Raw genomic sequence first — 20656 nt, forward strand, 5'->3', positions numbered from 1 at the left:
GTGTGGACATGGTCTGGGGTGACACCTCTGGACATGGTCTGCGGTGACACCTCTGTAGATGGTCTGGGGTAGGGGACACCGCTGGAGATGATCTGGGGTGACACCCCTGGGGATGGTCTGGGGTGACACCCCTGGACATGGTCTGGTCTGGGACCTGTGGACATGGTCTGGGGTGATGCCTCTGGACATGGTCTGGGGTGACACCTCTGTAGATGGTCTGGGGTAGGGGACACCGCTGGAGATGGTCTGGGGTGACACCCCTGGCCATGGTCTGGTCCAACACCTGCCCAGGCAGTACCACCCAGACCTGGCACCAGGGCTCTGAGTTGGAGGTATCTCCAGGGATGGGACCATCATGGTCTTACCCCTTGGAAGTGCTGCTTTTCCATTCATGGTTGGCCGTTAGCTCAGTATTTTTGAGCAACGGTTCCTGTACGTGCTGTTCTGGACACCTGGGTGCCCTTATAGAACGTCCTGAGCTGGAGGGACCCACAGATCATGGAGTCCAACGTCTGTCCCCGCACAGGACACCCCACAGGTCACCCCGTGTGTCTGGGGACGGTGTCCAGTCTCTTGTTGAACAGGTTGGGGCCGTGACCCCTCCCTGGGGAGCCTGTTCAGTGTCCAGCACCTCTGGGGAAGAACCTTCTCCTCATGTCCCACTGACCCCCCTGGCACATCTGCTGCCGCTCCCTGGGCTCTGTCACTGTCACCGAGCAGAGCTCACCCTGCCCCTCACCACCAGAACCTCTTCAGTATTTGTCCTGTGGCAGAACGGCCCCGTCCCGGCCGAGCTGACAGGACACGGCTCCCCCCGCTCCCCCGCTAAACAGGTGGCAGTGGGAGGCGCGGTGGCGCTGGCGTTGCCGCCTCGGGTGACATTGTGGCGTCCCCTGGGTCCCGGTGCCGCCTGGGGCCTTGTCCTGCTGGCCCTGCCCCGCTTCCCCCGTCCTCCTCGTGTTTCTGAGCTTTGTTAGGCCTCGGCAGCCCCGTTTGGGTTAAAGCTTCACTTTAAACCCAGGCGGCGGCCTCCGCAGTGTCCCCAGCGGGCTCGGGAGGAGCCCGGGAAGTGAAATACTTCTCATATTCACATTTTTCATGCCGTCTGATGTTAAAACAGAGCTGATTTCATTTCAGTGGTTGTGTTGCTCACTCCAGGCCGGTGCTGGAGCCGTGGTGCTGGAGCTGTGGAACTCACCCCGGAGTTCCGTTGCGGATATAAAGTTGGTTCCTTCAGTAGAATTCTTGGTGATATTATAAATCCGAGCCTGGAATCCCAGAGGCCCGGGTGCTATTATACACTACCCGGGTTAAAATCCATTTAACATCAATAAATAGTGAATGATTGCTGGCCTGTCGTGCCGGGAGCAGAGCTGCGCTGTGCCGCAGAGGATCCCGCTCGCTTGGATCTGCCACAACTGCTGAGCTCATCGTTTTATTAGCGATACAGCCATTTAGAGATATATTTATAAATAATTTTCATTATGCACGCTATTTTTAATATATGTGTATTTATATTTTTAATGTAAGTATATAGACAATGAAAGCAGCTGTATAGATCAGATTCTGCGCCGCAGCCCTTGTGCCCCTGCGGCACCGCTGGCTGCGGTTTGGTACACGCTGTGTTTGCTGCTCCGTCCCCGGGGAGCTCGGAGCGTCTTGTGTTCACAGGGTCATGGAATCCGGGCTGAAGGGACCCCAGGGATCAGCCGGTCCAGCCTTTCTTGGCAAAGCCCGGTCTAGCCAAGCTGGCTCCAGCTGACCCTTGAATCTGTCCAATGTTGGGACCCCCCCACTGCCCTGGGGAGAAAATTCCCATGGTTGATTGTTCCAAATGGGAACAATCGCCTCAGTTCCTGTGTTAGCTGGGATGGATGAGGAACTAAATAGAGAGAGGAGTAGAAAAGCTCATCTCATCAACAGATGGCTTAAGGATTGGTGTCGCCGTCAAAATTTTGGGTTTTTTGACCATGGGGCAAGCTCCATGGTACCTACTCTCCTCAAATCAGATGGGCTTCATCCTTCTAGGGAGAGCAAGAGGACTATAGCCCATAAGTTGGCAGGGCTGATCAGGAGGGCTTTAAACTAGGTTTGAAGGGGGAAGGGATCGAAACTGGGCTCTCCAAAGACGAGATGAAAGATGGAAAGCCCGAATTAAGAGTGAAACCAGCAGCCCACTTGAAATGCATGTACACTAATGCACGCAGTATGGGCAACAAACAAGAGGAGCTGGAAGCCATCGTGCAGCAGGAAAGCTATGACATGATTGCCATCACAGAAACATGGTGGGATGACTCTCATGACTGGAGTGCTGCTATGTGTGGCTACAAGCTCTTCAGAAAAGACAGGCAGGGTAGGAGAGGTGGAGGGGTGGCTTTGTATGTTAGAGAGTCACTTGACTCTGTTAAACTTGAGGTCAGCAGTGACAAGGTTGCGTGCCTGTGGACCAGAATCAGAGGGAAGTCCAACAAGGCTGACATCCTCGTGGGTGTCTGTTATAGACCGCCCAACCAGGATGATGAAGGAGATGAATTATTCTACAAGCAGCTGGCAGATGTCTCAAAATCGACGGCCCTTGTTCTTGTGGGGGACTTTAACCTGCCGGATATCTGCTGGGAGCTCAATACTGCACAGAAGAGGCAGTCTAGGAAGTTCCTAGAGTGTATAGAGGACAATTTCCTTCATCAGCTGGTAAGTGAGCCTACCAGGGGCAAGACCCCGCTAGACCTACTGTTTACAAACAGAGAAGGGCTGGTGGGAGATGTAGTGGTTGGAGGCCGCCTGGGGCATAGTGACCATGAAATAATAGAATTCTCAATACTCAGAGATGCAGGGAGAACCATTAACAAAACCTCTACGCTGGACTTCCAGAGGGCAGATTTTTGCCTATTCAGAAGTCTAGTTCAGAGCATACCCTGGGAAACAATGCTTAAAAACAAGGGGGCCCAGGAGGGTTGGACATGCTTCAAGCGGGAGGTTTTGAGTGCACAGGAACAGGCTATACCAGTGTGCCGAAAGGCTATAGACAGGCTATACCAGTGTGCCGAAAGGCTAGCCGGCGGGGAAGACAACCGGCTTGGCTAAACAGGGAGATTCTGAAGGAAATCAGAAATAAAAAGAGACTTTACCGACTGTGGAAAAAAGGGCTGGCTACTTATGAAGAATTTATGGAAATAGCTAGATCATGCAGAAAAAAAATCAGGGAAACAAAAGTGCAATTTGAAGTTAATTTGGCCAATTCTGTCAGGGATAATAAAAAGTCCTTCTTCAAATATGTTAACAACAAAAGGAGGGGCAAGGAAAATCTCCATTCTCTGTTGGACTCTGAGGGAAATATAGTTAACAAAGATGAGGAGAAAGCTGAGGTACTTAATACCTACTTTGCCTCAGTTTTTACCAGTAAGACAGGTGGCCCTCAGGACAACTCATGTCTGGAGGTGGTTGACAGAGATAGGAACCCAAATAGGGCCCTTGTATGCCAGGAGGAAATAGTTGGTGATTTACTGAGCCATCTGGATCCTCACAAGTCTATGGGACCAGACGGGATCCATCCTAGGGTGATGAGGGAGCTAGCAGAAGAACTTGCCAAGCCGCTCTCCATCATCTTCCAACAGTCCTGGCTCACTGGGAGGTCCCATACGATTGGAAATTGGCCAATGTTACCCCAGTCCACAAAAAGGGCTGCAAAGCTGACCCTGGCAACTCCAGGCCTGTCAGCCTGACCTCAGTGCCTGGCAGGGTTATGGAGCAGATCATCCTGAATGGAATCACACAGCACCTTCAGGATGGACAAGGGATCAGACCCAGCCAGCATGGGTTTAGGAGAGGCAGGTCCTGTCTGACCAACCTGATCTCCTTTTATCATCAGGTGACCCACCTGGTGGATGAGGGGAAAGCCGTGGATGTGGTCTATCTGGACTTCAGCAAGGCCTTTGACACTGTCTCCCATAATATACTCCTGCAAAAGCTGGTAGCCCATGGCTTGGACAAGTGCACTCTCTGCTGGGTTAAGAACTGGCTGGAGGGCCGGGCCCAGAGAGTGCTGGTGAATGGGGCCACATCCAGCTGGCGGCCGGTCACTAGTGGTGTCCCCAGGGTTCAGTGTTGGGTCCAGTCCTGTTTAACATCTTTATTGACGATTTAGATGAGGGGATTGAGACCACCATCAGCAAATTTGCTGCTGACACCAAGTTGGGAGGGAGTGTGGAGCTGCTGGAAGGCAGGAGGGCTCTGCAGAGGATCTGGAGAGACTGGAAAAATGGGCCGATTCCAATGGGATGAAGTTCAACAAGGCCAAGTGCCGGGTGCTGCACTTTGGTCACAACAACCCCCTGCAGCGCTCCAGGCTGGCACAGAGTGGCTGGAGAGCAGCCAGGCAGAAAGGGACCTGGGGGACTAATGGACAGGAAGCTCAACAGGAGCCACCAGTGTGCCCAGGTGGCCAAGAAGGCCAATGGTGTCCTGTCCTGTACCCAAACCAGCGTGGTCAGCAGGACAAGGGCAGTGACCCTTCCCCTGTGCTCTGCATTGGGGAGGCCACACCTGGAGTGTTGTGTTCAGTTCTGGGCCCTCAGCTCAGGAAAGAGATTGAAGTGCTGGAGCAGGTCCAGAGAAGAGCAACAAGACTGGGGAAGGGACTGGAACACAAGCCCTATGGGGAGAGGCTGAGGGAGCTGGGCTTGTTTAGTCTGGAGAAGAGGAGGCTTAGAGCTGAGCTCAGCACTCTCTAGAACTACCTGAAGGGCAGTTCTAGCCAGGTGGGGATTGGGCTCTTCTCCCAGGCATCAGCAATAGGACAAGGGGCCATGGGCTTCAACTCTGCCAGGGGAAATTTAGGCTGGAGATTAGAAAGCAATTCTGTGCAGAGAGAGTGGTCAGGATTGGAATGGCTGCCCAGGGAGGTGCTGGACTCGCCGGCCCTGGAGGTTTTTAAACTGAGATTGGACATGGCACTTAGTGCCATGATCTAATAAACGGACTAGAGTTGGACCAAGGGTTGGACTCGATGATCTCTGAGGTCTTTTCCAACCCAGTTGATTCTGTGATTCTGTGATTCTGTAATTTCCCTCGTGTGTCCCATGGGAATCTCCCCGGGAGCAACTGGTACCCGTCGCCCCTCTGCTTTTCTTCCCAACAAGGAGTTTCTGGTCACAGGCCGCGTCCCCTTGTTCCCAGGTGACAGCCTGTGCGATTCCATGGCTGTCAGATGGTATCAGAGGGGGGTCCTAGCGCAGCGCTCGCGTTTGGAAATGGTCCCTTGTTGCTTTGAAGACGCTCTGGGGTCTGTCCCGGGGCACAGGGGTTTGGGGGCTGTGCCGGGAGGGAGCGGGAGCCGCTGCCGATGATGGGATGGGGTGGGATGGGGTGGGGTGGGATAGGATGGGATGGGGTGGGATGGGATAGGATGGGGTGGGATGGGATGGAATGGGATGGAATGGGGTGGGGTAGGGTGGGATGGGATGGAATGGGATGGAATGGGGTGGGGTAGGGTGGGATGGGATGGGATGGGATGGGGTGGGATGTGTCAGCACATGGCAAGCGACCGGTGGGAAAGAACGGTGCAAGGGTTGGAGTTCATGAAACTTGCTGGTCCTAACGAGGTTTGGTTTAATGGAAGCTTGCTGGTCCTAACGAGGTTTGGTTTAATGGAAGCTTGCTGGTCCCAACCAGGGTTTGGTTTAATGGAAGCTTGCTGTTCCTAACGAGGTTTGGTTTAATGGAAGCTTGCTGTTCCTAACGAGGTTTGGTTTAATGAAAGCTTGCTGTTCCTAACGAGGTTTGGTTTAATGGAAGCTTGCTGTTCCTAACGAGGTTTGGTTTAGTGAAAGCTTGCTGTGAAGATATCCCTGCTCGTGGCAGGGCTTGGAACCAGAGGATCTGTAAGGTCCCTTCCCACCCAAACCCTTCTGTGACTCTATGAACTAGGGAGACGATGTAGTTTTAATTACAGTGCATAAAGACCAGAGGTGCTGCGTCTCAGCCCTACGAGGGCTTTGCTGTAGAAATGATTACGTGACAACCTGGGGATGTCATAGTGCGAAAGACGGGTGGAAGATTTGATTTTTCTAATCTCATCCCTCTAAGAGATGAATCAAACACTAATGCCACTGTTCACTCTCCCAGTTCTTGAGGGAGGACCTGAATTACCACGACCCGACGGTGAAGCACAGCACGTTCCACGGCGAGGACAAGCTCATCAGCGTGGAGGATCTCTGGAAGGCCTGGAAGACGTCGGAAGGTAAGGAAACACAAGCAGAAAGATGGTTGGTTCGAGATGTCCCTGCTTGACCAACCTCATTGACGTTTATGAGGACATAACGAGGTGGGTGGATGATGGCAGGGTGGTGGACGGGATCTACCTTGACTTGAGTGAAGCATTGGACACCGTGTCCCACAGCATCCTCAGAGCTGAACTGAGGGAGTGGGTTGGATGAGCGGGATGAGGTGACTGAACTGGCTGAAGGGAAGAAGCCAGAGAGTCGTGGTCAATGGGCAGAGTCCAGTTGATCCTGTATCCAGTGCAGAGCCTCAGGGGCAGTGCTGGGGCCGGTGTTATTCAATATATTCATCAGTGATTTGGACGAGGGAATAGAGTGACTGTCAGCAAGTTTGCTGATGACACCAAGCTGGGAGGAGTGGTGACACTGGAAGCTGTGCTGCCATCAGAGACCTGGACAGGCTGGAGAGCTGGGCGGGGAGAAATGTGATGAAATAGAACAAGGGCAAGTGTAGAGTCTTGAATCTGGGCAGAACAACCCCAGGGTCCAGTGTAAGTTGGGAAATTACATATTAGAGAGCAGCGTAGGGGAAAGGGACCTGGGGGTCCTGGGGACAGCAGGGTGACCATGAGCCAGCACTGGGCCCTTGTGGCCAGGAAGCCAATGGGACCTGGGGTGGGTTAGAAGGGGGTGGTCAGTAGGTCAGAGAGGTTCTCCTGCCCCTCTGCTCTGCCCTGGGGAGACCACACCTGGAATCTTGTGTCCAGTTGTGGCCCCTCAGTTCCAGCAGGACAGGGAACTGCTGGAGAGAGTCCAGCGCAGCCACCAAGATGCTGGAGGGAGTGGAGCATCTCCCGTGTGAGGAAAGGCTGAGGGAGCTGGGGCTCTGGAGCTGGACAAGAGGACACTGAGGGGGGACTCATTCCTGGGGATCAATATGGAAAGGGGGAGTGTCAGGAGGATGGAGCCAGGCTCTTCTGGTGACAACCAGTGACAGGACAAGGGGCAATGGGTGCAAACTGGAACACAGGAGGTTCCACTTGAATATGAGAAGCAACTTGTTGGGGGTGAGGGTGGCAGAGCCTGGCCCAGGCTGCCCAGGGGGTTGTGGAGTCTCCTTCTCTGCAGACATTCCAACCCGCCTGGACACCTTCCTGTGGAACCTCAGCTGGGTGTTCCTGCTCCATGGGGGGATTGCACTGGATGAGCTTTCCAGGGCCCTTCAACCCCTGACACTCTGGGATTCTGCTCATGGCGGGGTTGGACTCAATGGGCTTTGAGGGTCCCTTCAACCCAAATTACTGTACAATCCGGTGAAAGGGCCATAAAAGCGATAAACACTGTGTTGTAAACTCAGCAGCAGTGTGAACCTCCAGGACAGACACGCCGCTCCTGCCTCTGCCGCCTGCACAGGGATCCCCAGCGCCCTTACTGGGGCACCTTGCGGGGTTTTGTTGCTCTTGGTGCTTCCCAGCTCTTAATGATGTCATGTGAGTGTGGAAGCAGATCAGCCCGTGGCAGCAGGGACCCTTTCTCCAGGATTCCTCCCAGAATGAAGAGCTCTGCAAATGCAAGGCCAAAAAGAGAGAGAGAAACCAGGGGCTTCAGAGCATCCCGGGGCCTGGAGGGGCAGCTGGTGCTGTGGGGACTCGTGGGACAATCCCTCTGTGGCCAGTGGAGTTAACTGTGGGGAGTTTTCTCAACCAAGGGCAGTTTGTTGTGACAGGACAAGGGGTGATGGGTTAAACTAAAGGAGGGAGATTGAGGCTGGATATAAGGAATTGTTGCCCTGAGGGTGGTGAGAGCCTGGCCCAGGTTGGCCAGAGAGGTGGTGGATGAACCATCCCTGAGACATCCCAGGCCAGGCTGGACGGGGCTCTGAGCACCCTGAGCTGGTGACGATGTCCCTGCTATGGCAGGGGGAACTGGGGAGCTGGGAAGGTCCCTCAACCCAAACCATCTGTGGTCCTGTGATTTGCTGGTTTCTTCATTTGCCGCCCTGCATCCGTGACTCATGGTGGATGACACCATCTCCAGTCCCGCTCTCCTCCGCTCAGCTTGGCTCCCGTCCTGTCCGCTCCGTCATCCCCCCGGCGAGGGCGTTGAGCTCGCTGGAGCTCGCTGGGAGCTGTTTCTCATGCTTGTGGGACAGCTCACCGGTGACATTTAAGGAGCCACCACGCAGCGCCGGGCTGGGCAGCGGCACAGCCTTGGGCCCGCGGCAAACGGGCCTTTTCTGCCTTGGCTGTTGGAAAGGGACTGATGGATGTTCGGCCAGAAGCGTGAGGTGCTGAGCAGCGGCAGGGAGAGAATCATTAGGGTTGGAAAAGCCCCTCAAGATCACTGAGTCCAACCATAGCCCTGCCCCATGTCCTGAGAACCTCCTGTCCGTCTGTCCAACCCTCCAGGGATGGTGACTCCAGCACTGCCCTGGGCAGCCTGTTCCAATGCCCCACAGCCCTTTGGGGAAGATGTTGTTCCCCACGTCCACCCAGTGCCACCAGAGCTCCCCAGCGCTGAGCACGGCCAGAAGTTGATGAGTTAAAGCAGAGCAGCCCCCTGTGCTATGAAAACAGTCTCTTGCAGGATTTTCTTTGCCTTGGTACCACGAACCCGGGTGGCGGAGGCAGGAGCTTCATTCCCATGGGTTTCCGTCTCTGGGGTTTGTGTCAGCGCCCAAAACGCTCCCCAGCCCCACAGCTGAGGTGGTGATGGAGAAACATTCACCTGGTTCCCTGGGGCTGCTGCGCCGCGGCTCCTCCTCCCGCGCTTCACAGAATCACAGCATGGACTGGGTTGGAAAAGCCCTCAGAGATCATCCAGTCCAACCCTTGGTCCAACTCCAGCCCATTGACCAGATCATGGCACTAAGTGCCATGGCCAATCTCAGTTTAAAAACCTCCAGGGCCAGTGAGTCCAGCACCTCCCTGGGCAGCCATTCCAATCCTGACCACTCTCTCTGCACAGAATTGCTTTCTCATCTCCAGCCTCAATTTCCCCTGGCAGAGTTGAAGCCCATGGCCCCTTGTCCTATTGCTGATGCCTGGGAGAAGAGCCCAATCCCCACCTGGCTAGAACTGCCCTTCAGGTAGTTCTAGAGAGTGCTGAGCTCAGCTCTAAGCCTCCTCTTCTCCAGACTAAACAAGCCCAGCTCCCTCAGCCTCTCCCCATAGGGCTTGTGTTCCAGTCCCTTCCCCAGTCTTGTTGCTCTTCTCTGGACCCGCTCCAGCACTTCAATCTCTTTCCTGAGCTGAGGGGCCCAGAACTGAACACAACACTCCAGGTGTGGCCTCCCCAATGCAGAGCACAGGGGAAGGGTCACTGCCCTTGTCCTGCTGACCACGCTGGTTTGGATACAGGACAGGACACCATTGGCCTTCTTGGCCACCTGGGCACACTGGTGGCTCATGTTGAGCTTCCTGTCCATTAGTCCCCCAGGTCCCTTTCTGCCTGGCTGCTCTCCAGCCACTCTGTGCCAGCCTGGAGCGCTGCAGGGGGGTGTTGTGGCCAAAGTGCAGGACCCACCGCTTGCCCTTGTTGAACTTCATCCCATTGGAATGGGCCCATTTCTGGGCTGGTTACACCCAGTTGCTTTTCTCGATTAGCACTGTTGTTTAATTGATGTCTGGAGGAGGGGCTGGGGCATTCGGAGCGTGTTCCCAGATACATTCCCCACACTCAGGATCTCAGGGTGTGTGCTGGGGATGAACGCTCTTTGTTGGGGGTTTGGAGACAGCAGCATCACTCCGATGGTACCAAACGAGGTGATTTCACGTGCTGCCAGCCCTCGGGTGTCCCCTCCCCATGTTCGGGCCCTTCTGGTGCCATTGCCAAAGGTGCCGGTGAAGCGTCACCTCCACCAGCACCATCCGAGGGTGCTCATCAATAGGAATGTGTTTACCTGCAGAGGTTTCCCTGTGCTGGAGGTGATGAGGTGTGTCAGAAGTTCTGCTGTTGTCACTGGCTTGATGATTTTGGTTGCTTGGCAAAGATCTTAAGGTGCTGCTGGTTCTCTGCCTGTCCCGCAGTGTACAACTGGACAGTTGACGAGGTGGTGCAGTGGCTCATCACCTACGTGGAGCTGCCGCAGTACGAGGAGACCTTCAGGAAGCTGCAGCTGAGCGGCCACGCCATGCCCAGGTGGGTGTCACCGCCATGCCCAGGTGGGTGTCACCGCCATGCCCAGGTGGGTGTCACTGCCCCCCCATGCCCAGGTGGGTGTCACTGCCCCCCCATGCCCAGGTGGGTGTCACTGCCATGCCCAGGTGGGTGTCACCGCCCCCCATGCCCAGGTGGGTGTCACCGCCCCCCATGCCCAGGTGGGTGTCACTGCCCCCCATGCCCAGGTGGGTGTCACCGCCATGCCCAGGTGGGTGTCACCGCCATGCCCAGGTGGGTGTCACTGCCATGCCCAGGTGGGTGTCACCGCCCCCCATGCCCAGGTGGGTGTCACTGCCATGCCCAGGTGGGTGTCACCGCCCCCCATGCCCAGGTGGGTGTCACTGCCATGCCCAGGTGGGTGTTACTGCCATGCCCAGGTGGGTGTCACCGCCCCCCATGCCCAGGTGGGTGTTACTGCCATGCCCAGGTGGGTGTCACCGCCCCCCCATGCCCAGGTGGGTGTCACCGCCCCCCCATGCCCAGGTGGGTGTCACTGCCATGCCCAGGTGGGTGTCACTGCCATGCCCAGGTGGGTGTCACTGCCCCCCATGCCCAGGTGGGTGTCACCGCCCCCCCATGCCCAGGTGGGTGTCACCGCCCCCCCATGCCCAGGTGGGTGTCACTGCCATGCCCAGGTGGGTGTCACTGCCATGCCCAGGTGGGTGTCACTGCCCCCCATGCCCAGGTGGGTGTCACTGCCATGCCCAGGTGGGTGTCACCGCCATGCCCAGGTGGGTGTCACCGCCCCCCATGCCCAGGTGGGTGTCACCGCCATGTCCAGGTGGGTGTCACCACCCCCTATGCCCAGGTGGGTGTCACCGCCCCGCCATGTCCAGGTGGGTGTCACCACAATGTCCAGGTGGGTGTCACCGCCATGCCCAGGTGGGTGTCACTGCCCCGTCCCCATCCCTCAGGCTCTGTCCCGTCAGAAGCGCAGCTCTGGGCGGCTCTCGGCACCGCGTGCGGTTCCTGGGCAGCACTAAGCCGGGTCTAACCCATGTTTGGAGGCTTCAGCTTGGCCTTGGTCCCTGCAGGGAGGGATTGGCTGTGAGTGAGGGTGTATCTGCTGGGGCCAGATGAGGGGCTGCACCCCAGGTTGTATTGTCCTTGCTCTGTACACTCGACCGCCCACCTCACACCCGGCTCTGGCGCAGCGGAGAGCAGGAGGATTATCTCGTGTTGCCTTGGCGATACGGGATCTGTTTGAGCTTCTAATGCCCTACTTATTTAGATCCAGACAAACCGACTTGTTCTCTGTGAGCTGTTTGTGTAGGGCTTGAGTCGGTTTAAACCGGGTTTTATTTTAGCAAGGCCTGTATTTAGGGCTCGGACTCACTATCCAGATTTACTCCATTAGGTCGTTTTCAGGCAGGATTAATGAACAGGCCTGGCCTTGGGTTTTCTGTCTCTCTCCAATAAAGCCAAAGGCGCCGCAGCTGAGCTCCCGAGGTGTCCTGTACCTCCTTTGCCCTGGTAGCTCGAGCAGGCAGCGCTCCGGTCCCGCTCGTTGCGTTTCCCCTCCGTGTTGGGTCAGTTATGAATCCACGTGGATATGACCACACCGTTTTATTCATGTACCGCTGTGTTTTGCAGGCTGGCGGTGAACAACGCCACCATGATGGGCAGCGTTCTGAAGATGACGGACCGGAGCCACCGGCAGAAGCTGCAGCTGAAGGCTCTGGACACGGTGCTGTTCGGGCCTCCCCTCCGTAAGTGCCACCGTCGCGGCTCCTTTGGCCGTTCACCGGGAGCGGCCGCGTCCAAACGGGCCCCGGGGAACCGGCGTCCCTGCGCGGCCTCTCCCGGCACAGTCGGCCCCGCGGTCGCTCCCCTGAGTCCGGAGCTGGTTCCCTTTGGGATTTATCCCCATGGGCATCGCGTTCGCATCTCTGGATGTTCCTGGCAGGGCTGGGTCTCAGTGTCCATAGGGTGACACTGTCCGTCTGTCCCGCTGGGGTCTCAGTGTCCATAGGGTAACACTGTCCGTCTGTCCTGTTGGCGTCTCAGTGTCCCTAGGGTAATACTGCCTGTCTGTCCCACTGGGGTCTCAGTGTCCATAGGGTGACACCGTCCATCTGTCCTGCTGGGATCTCAGTGTCCGTAGGGTGACACTGTCCATCTGTCCTGCTGGGATCTCAGTGTCCGTAGGGTGACACCTTCCATCTGTCTTGCTGGGGTCTCAGTGTCCGTAAGGTGACACCTTCCATCTGTCTTGCTGGGGTCTCAGTGTCATAGGGTGACACTGTCAGTCTGTTCGGCTGGGGTCTCAGTGTCCGTAGGGTGACACCGTCCGTCTGTCCCGCTGGGGTCTCAGTGTCCATAAGGTGACACCGTCTGTCTGTCCCGCTGAGGTCTCAGTGTCCATAAGGTGACACTGTCCATTTGTCCTGCTGGGGTCTCAGTGTCCGTAAGGTGACACCTTCCATCTGTCTTGCTGGGATCTCAGTGTCATAGGGTGACACTGTCAGTCTGTCCCGCTGAGGTCTCAGTGTCCGTAGGGTGACACCTTCCATCTGTCTTGCTGGGGTCTCAGTGTCATAGGTTGACACTGTCCGTCTGTCCTGTTGGGGTCTCAGTGTCCGTAGGGTGACACCTTCAGTATATCTTGCTGGGGTCTCAGTGTCCATAAGGTGACACTGTCCATCTGTCCTGCTGGGGTCTCAGTGTCCGTAGGGTGACACTGTCCATCTGTCCTGCTGGGGTCTCAGTGTCCGTAGGGTGACACTGCCCGTCTGTCCCGCTGGGGTCTCAGTGTCCATAGGGTGATGCTGTCCGTCTGTCCTGCTGGGGTCTCAATGTCCATAGGGTGACACTGTCCATCTGTCTTGCTGGGGTCTCAGTGTCCATAAGGTGACACCGTCCGTCTGTCCTCCTAGGATCTCAGTCTCCGTAGGGTGACACTGTCCATCTGCCCTGCTGGGGTCTCAGTGTCCATAAGGTGACACTGTCCGTCTGTCCCGCTGGAGTCTCAGTGTCCATAGGGTGACACCTTCCATCTGTCCTGCTGGGGTCTCAGTGTCCGTAGGGTGACGCTGTCTGTCTGTCCTCCTGCCTGAGCACATGGCGGAGTCTGCAGCTGCTTCAGTGGCTTGGTTGGGGGACCTGGGGATCCCGGGGGCCCTGGGGCTGTGTCAGTGGGGCCCTGGGGCCGTGTCAGTGGGACCTGGGTGTCCCTGTGGCCCTGGGGCTGTGTCAGGAACCTGGGGACCCCTGGGGACCTGGGGCTCTGTCAGGGACCTGAGGCTGTGTCAGTGGGGACCCGCGGCTGTGTCAGTGGGACCTGGGAGTCCCTGGGGACCCCTGGGGACCTGGGGCTGTGCCAGGGACCCAGGGCCATGTCAGGGTGACCTGGGGGGATCCCTGGGGACCTGGGGCCATGTCAGGGTGACCTGGGGGGATCCCTGGGGACCCGGGGCCATGTCAGGGTGACCTGGGGGGATCCCTGGGGACCTGGGGCCATGTCAGGGTGACCTGGGGGGATCCCTGGGGACCCGGGGCCATGTCAGGGTGACCTGGGGGATCCCTGTGGCCCCGGGGTTGTGTGTGAGTCAGGCTGCAGCTCACCCGGCTCCACCCGGGAAGCACAACTCCGGCTCGCAGGCGTTCGGGAGGATCCGGGTCCCTTTGATCACAGCGTCTGCGGGCGCCGTCTCAAAGCCCTGATGTTATCTCGGGCTGCTCTTGCGCGTTGGTTCCGCCTGGCTCTGTCTGACGTCTCGTTACAGTTCCTCGTGTCTCTCTTACTCACGTCTTTCTCACGGGCCGTGAACAGAACCCGCCCCATCAGGTCCCGCTCCTGCTCGGCGCCGCGCAGACGAGAGGGAGTTTTCAGGCCACCTGCGTGGCCTGTACACGGTTTGAGCCCTCGCCCCCTGCTCCTCTTTCCCTTTTACTCGTCTCCATCCCACCTTTGGCAGGTTTGCAGTGAATGCGTTTTGGTCCCAGGGTGCAAACGCCATAGTCGGGGTGCAGAGTGTGGCCTCCCACGGCTTGGCTGCGGACAGCAGGACTTCACGCCATCCACGAACCGCTGCCTCTGCTTTACGTGTGTTTTTAAGCACACCCACGACACGGATCTAACGCAGAAATACAGGTTTTTGGGCTTTCCCCTGCCCTATGGGGCCGCATCCAGCTGGCGGCCGGTCACTAGTGGTGTCCCCGGGGGTCAGTGCTGGGTCCAGTCCTGTTTAACATCTTCATTGATGATTTAGATGAGGGGATTGAGACCATCATCAGCAAATTTGCTGATGACACCAAGTTGGGAGGGAGTGTGGAGCTGCTGGAGGCAGGAGGGCTCTGCAGAGGATCTGGAGAGACTGGAAAAATGGGCCCATTCCGATGGGATGAAGTTCAACAAGGGCAAGTGCCGGGTGCTGCACTTTGGCCACAACAACCCCCTGCAGCGCTCCAGGCTGGGCACAGAGTGGCTGGAGAGCAGCCAGGCAGAAAGGGACCTGGGGGACTAATGGACAGGAAGCTCAACAGGAGCCACCAGTGTGCCCAGGTGGCCAAGAAGGCCAATGGTGTCCTGTCCTGTATCCAAACCAGCGTGGTCAGCAGGACAAGGGCAGTGATCCTTCCCCTGTGCTCTGCATTGGGGAGGCCACACCTGGAGTATTGTGTTCAGTTCTGGGCCCCTCAGCTCAGGAAAGAGATTGAAGTGCTGGAGCGGGTCCAGAGAAGAGCAACAAGACTGGGGAAGGGACTTGAGCACAAGCCCTATGGGGAGAGGCTGAGGGAGCTGGGCTTGTTCAGTCTGGAGAAGAGGAGGCTTAGAGCTGAGCTCAGCACTCTCTAGAACTACCTGAAGGGCAGTTCCAGCCAGGTGGGGATTGGGCTCTTCTCCAGGCATCAGCAATAGGACAAGGGGGCTTAAACTTAAATTGAGGCTGGAGATGAGAAAGCAATTCTGTGCAGAGAGAGTGGTCAGGATTGGAATGGCTGCCCAGGGAGGTGCTGGACTCACCTGGAGGGTTTTAAACTGAGATTGGCCATGGCACTTAGTGCCATGATCTGGTCAATGGGCTGGAGTTGGACCAAGGGTTGGACTGGATGATCTCTGAGGGCTTTTCCAACCCAGTCCATTCTGTGATTCTGTGATTCCGTGAAGGCAATTCCATTGCCAGTTCATTTCTGGGGGAGAAGTTACCCCAAGTTTCCAGGCTCCAGCCCCCCGGTGTGAGGGGTGAACGTCCAGCAGGCAGTTTGCTGTTCTGTGGTGAACCGAATGGGATCGTCCCCAGTCGCAGGGTGCCAAGTTGTTTGTCTAAAGCTGTTTCCTTAAGGAACGGCTGGTGGGACGGTGGTTCCCAGCAGGCGGTGCCGGCGCCGGGAGCTGCTCGGCCGCCGGCCCAGCTGTGGATCAGTGGTGTCAGACCCGCTCTGGTTCCGATGCTCGGCTGAGCTCCTGCCCTGCCGTGCGCACCGGGGGTAACCCTTGTCTCTTAAGGGTTCTTCTTCTCTCTTGAAGCTGTTTCCTATTCACTACAGGTATAAAAGCGTTAAAATGGGAGGTTCATCCTCCCATCCCTGTGAGGCCCCACGCACAGAACTGGGCCCAGTTCTGGGCTTCCCAGTTCAAGAAGGACGAGGAGTCACCCCCAGAGCAAGGGACAACACAGGCGTCAATTAAAACTGCTAATGGTGGCATCCCAGCAGCACATGAACAGCGCGGCTCAGAGGGTGTCCGGAGCTGCCCCGGCTCCAGCTCCTGCCCGAGCGGCTCTGATCACATCAGAGACCCCACAGCCGCTCCTACAGCCATTTCTTTTCCAGTGCTGGGCTCCCAGTGTAAGGACAAGGAGTCACTGGAGAGTCCAGGAGGGACACGAAGATGCTGAGGGGTCTGGAGCATCTTTGTGTGAGGAGACACTGAGAGAGCTGGGGCTCTGAGCTGGAGAAGAGAAGCTGAGAGGGATGTGATCAATGATCAATATGTCAGGGTGGGTGTCAGGATGGACCAGACTCTGTTCAGTGGTGCCCAACGCCAGGGTGAGGGGCAACGGGCACAGACTGAAACACAGGAGGCTCCATCTGAACATGAGCAGAACCTTGTGTGCTGGGAGGTGCCGGAGCCTGGCCCAGGCTGCCCAGAGCGGGTAAGCGGTGCTTTTGGTGAACAGGAGACTGAGCTGTGGTGTTTCCCGGGTTTGTGCGGCGCAGACTCCGACGTGGCTCCGGAAACGCTCCCAAAACCCATCAGTTATTCGCTCCCGGCACCGCCGCCCTGTCTCCCTTTGGTACATCAGCAGCCTGTCTGACAAGTACCTTGAGGTCAGTTGAATCACTATTTGTTTAAAGCAATAGAATGTCTTAACCAAACACCAGATGAATTTATCGCTGCGAGCTTTGCCATCCACTTTAAATATTTACAGCTAACTGGATGGTGTTTGGATTACAGAGGGAAAGGCAGCTCCGTCCCGTTAATAGACTCTGTTAGCGCTATTGGATCGTTAGCGTTTTCACATTGTTAGTGTTATCGTATCGTTAGCGTTTTCATATTGTTAACGTTACCGTATCATTTTCATATCGTTAGTGTTATCATATCATTTCCATATTGTTTTCTTCAGCAGCACGTGGTCAATAAGCGGTAGGTTTGGTTTTCCTTGAGGAGCGATAGCTCTGAACCCGCCAATGCAGGGAGGGGACAACGGGGGACCCGACAGCTCCTGCGGGGTGAATTCAGCACTTTATCAAATGGCTTTACGTGATTCGCTCGTGGTTCCACTGGGAAAGCAGGAGAGCGTGAGGAAGCCAATAGAGATCACAGCAGCGCCAGGGAGATGTGCTGGCTCAGCTGCCTTGGGGTGCTTTAGGAATGGAGAGTTTTGGTGTCACCCCACGTGTGTGGTTTCTGATGTCAAAACGTGTGTGTGAACAGCTGGTATAGAACCTACCGAGTATTTTATTTGAGCAATGATGCTGTAAAACTGCTGCTCACAGAACCCCAGAATGTCAGGGGTTGAAGGGCCTGGAAAGCTCATCCAGTGCAATCCCCCCATGGAGCAGGAACACCCAGCTGAGGTTACACAGGAAGGTGTCCAGGCGGGTTGGAATGTCTGCAGAGAAGGAGACTCCACAACCCCCCTGGGCAGCCTGGGCCAGGCTCTGCCACCCTCACCGCGAATAAGTTTCTTCTCAAATTCTCAAATATGACCACGAGCCAGCACTGGGCCCTTGTGGCCAGGAAGCCAATGGGACCTGGGGTGGGTTAGAAGGGGGTGGTCAGTAGGTCAGAGAGGTTCTCCTGCCCCTCTGCTCTGCCCTGGGGAGACCACACCTGGAATCTTGTGTCCAGTTGTGGCCCCTCAGTTCCAGCAGGACAGGGAACTGCTGGAGAGAGTCCAGCGCAGCCACCAAGATGCTGCAGGGAGTGGAGCATCTCCCGTGTGAGGAAAGGCTGAGGGAGCTGGGGCTCTTTAGTTTGGAGAAGAGGAGACTGAGGGGTGACCTTATTAATGTTTATAAATAGATAAAGGGGGATGGAGCCAGGCTCTTCTGGGTGGCAAACAATGATAGGACAAGGGGTAATGGGATCAAGCTGGAACACAAGAGGTTCCACTTAAATTTGAGAAGAAACTTGTTGGGGGTGAGGGTGTCAGAGCCTGGAACAGGCTGCCCAGGGGGTTGTGGAGTCTCCTTCTGTGCAGACATTCCAACCCGCCTGGACACCTTCCTGTGTAACCTCAGCTGGGTGTTCCTGCTCCATGGGGGGGTTGCACTGGATGAGCCTTTGAGGCCCCTTCCAATCCCAAACATACTGTGATACTGTGAAATTCAAGTGGAACCTCCTGTGTTCCAGTTTGCACCCATTGCCCCTTGTCCTGTCACTGGTTGTCACCAGAAGAGCCTGGCTCCATCCTCCTGACACTCCCCCTTTCCATATTGATCCCCAGGAATGAGTCCCCCCTCAGTGTCCTCTTGTCCAGCTCCAGAGCCCCAGCTCCCTCAGCCTTTCCTCCCACGGGAGATGCTCCACTCCCTGCAGCATCTTAACCCATCCTGACTCTGTTCCCCAAGTAAAACTTCATGAAGCATTTTAAGAACTGCAGCTTTCAATTTGTGTCTCTCGGTTGGACCATTTCGCTCGCGCCACCTGAGGCTGCTGTTGAGTTTTACTATTCTACAGCTTTTTACCTTCTTTAAACAGAACAGCAGCAGCGCTGCGGACCCGACGTCAGGTCTGGATTACGTCCCTTCTTCCTTCTTTCCCCTAAAAATAGAAGGAAAATAGGTATAGAAATGGCTTTTCCTTGGTGTCCGTTGCTTTTTCCCGCAGCTTTCCCAGTGTGAGGTGCCAAGGGCTGAGTTTACAGGTCGGGCTGTGCTGAGCTGGACGGTGGGTTAAACAGCGCTAAGCTGAGCAATAAACCCGAGCTGGGGCGTAAAACCTGCGCTCCGGAATCCCCGAGCTCACACCCGGCTCCGGCGCAGCGGGTCGTGCAGCAGCAGGGAACGGAGAGCAGGAGGATCATCTCGCGTTGCCTTGGCGATACGGGATCCGTTTGAGCTTCTAATGCCCTAATTATTTAGAGCCAGACAAACCGACTTGTTCTCTCTGAGCTGCTCGTGTAGGGCTGGAGTCGGTTTAAACTGAGTGTTATTTTAGCAAGGCCTGTATTTAGGGCTCAGACTCAAGTCCAAGCGTAACCTAAATCCAGCACTAACCCATGTCACTAAGAACTGCCCAGCCCTCCAGGATGGTGACTCCAGCACTGCCCTGGGCAGCCTGTTCCAATGCCCCACAGCCCTTTGGGGGAGAAATTGTTCCTAAATCCAACCTCAGCCTCCCCTGGCGCAACGTGAGGCCGTTTCCTCTGCTCCTGGCGCTTGTTCCCTGGTCCTGCCCATGGTGTTGGGAGGAGAGTTTGGGGCTGGCTGTGCCGGGCTGGAACAGGCGGCACAGGGACCCGCTCAGGCGTGGGAGCGGCGCTCGCGGCCCTGCGTCTCCGTACCGTGCGGCCCACGCAGGAACCGGCTCTGAGCACGTTCTGCCGGGTGTGTTGGCTCCGGGAAGGAAACACGAGGCGCCGGTTGAGCCCGGGGGACGTGTCACAGCCCGTGGTTGTGTCAGCGGTACCGTGGAGCGGCTGGGGCACTGGTGATGCCTGCCCTTGCACGCCTGTCCTTGCACTCTCATCCTTGCACACTCGTCCTTGTGCTCTCATCCTTGCACTCCTGTCCTTGCACGCTCATCCTTGCACACTTGTCCTTGCACTCTCATCCTTGCACTCCTGTCCTTGCACGCTCATCCTTGCACACTTGTCTTTGCGCACTCTCGTCCTTGCACACTCGTCCTTGCACACTCGTCCTTGCGCACTCATCTTTGTGCACTCCTGTCCTTGCACCCTCGTCCTTGCACCCTCGTCCTTGCACCCTCGTCCTTGCACCCTCGTCCTTGCACACTTGTCTTTGCGCACTCTCATCCTTGCACTCTCGTCCTTGCACTCTCATCCTTGCACACTTGTCCTTGCACTCTAATCCTTGCACACTCGTCCTTGCGCACTCATCCTTGCACTCCTGCCCTTGCACTCTCATCCTTGCACACTTGTCTTTGTGCACTCGTCCTTGCACTCTTGTCCTTGGATGCTAATCCTTTCACACTCATCCCTGCACACTCATCCCTGCACGCTGTTTGACACTTGAGTGAACACCTCACCCCACACATCCCCTGCCTCTGACCCTCCAAGGTTTCCACTGAAACGCCCTTTCAGCTGCTCTGAAAGCACGCTCGCTCCTTTCCCGAGCTGCGGGCGGCTCCGGGAGCGGTTTCGGCCCTCGGGGGGTCGGTGTGGGGTGTTCGGTGTGCGGGGTGGCAGCGTGTGCGGTGGAACACGGCGTGTGTGAAAGGGGCTTCGTGAAACACCACGTCCTGGGTAGCAACGTGCTTCATGCTGCTCGTTTTGAGTAACCTAATAGCTACAGAGCTACATTTGTGGAAGAATAATTGTTAGCTTGTGGCAAACACCGGATTTTTTTTTGGTGAAGTTTGGTACAAAATGCAAGAGCTGAACTTCTTCTCTTGTCCTTGTCCCCCTCCTGTTCAGAATCACCCAGCACCTCTCTGGCCAACCTGGGCCAGGCTCCCCCCACCCCCAGGGCAACAGTTTGTCCTCATGTCCGATGAGCCTCCCTCCTTTAGTTTAACCCATGGATGGACCTTCCCGAAGCGCAGAACACGGGGTGTTCCTGCTCCATGGGGGATTGCACTGGATGAGCTTTCCAGGGCCCTTCAACCCCTGACACTCTGGGATTCTGTGATTCAGCCTTTATTACGA

The 20656-nt window shown here is 56.4% G+C and overlaps 1 protein-coding gene across 7 annotated transcripts in view; it reads left to right on the top strand.

The window, feature by feature from the left end:
* STIM1 (stromal interaction molecule 1) overlaps positions 1 to 20656 on the top strand; it is a 96995-nt gene that overhangs the window by 42105 nt on the left and 34234 nt on the right. For all 7 annotated transcript variants that reach the window (XM_082048623.1, XM_082048618.1, XM_082048620.1 and 4 more), the window contains exons 3-5: positions 6124 to 6238; positions 10247 to 10358; positions 11973 to 12088. In XM_082048623.1, the coding sequence (XP_081904749.1) occupies positions 6124 to 6238; positions 10247 to 10358; positions 11973 to 12088 (343 nt within the window). The remainder of the gene's footprint in view (positions 1 to 6123; positions 6239 to 10246; positions 10359 to 11972; positions 12089 to 20656) is intronic.

This window comes from Streptopelia decaocto (assembly GCF_964273445.1).
Source record: "Streptopelia decaocto genome assembly, chromosome: 1".
Classification (NCBI taxonomy): domain Eukaryota; kingdom Metazoa; phylum Chordata; class Aves; order Columbiformes; family Columbidae; genus Streptopelia; species Streptopelia decaocto.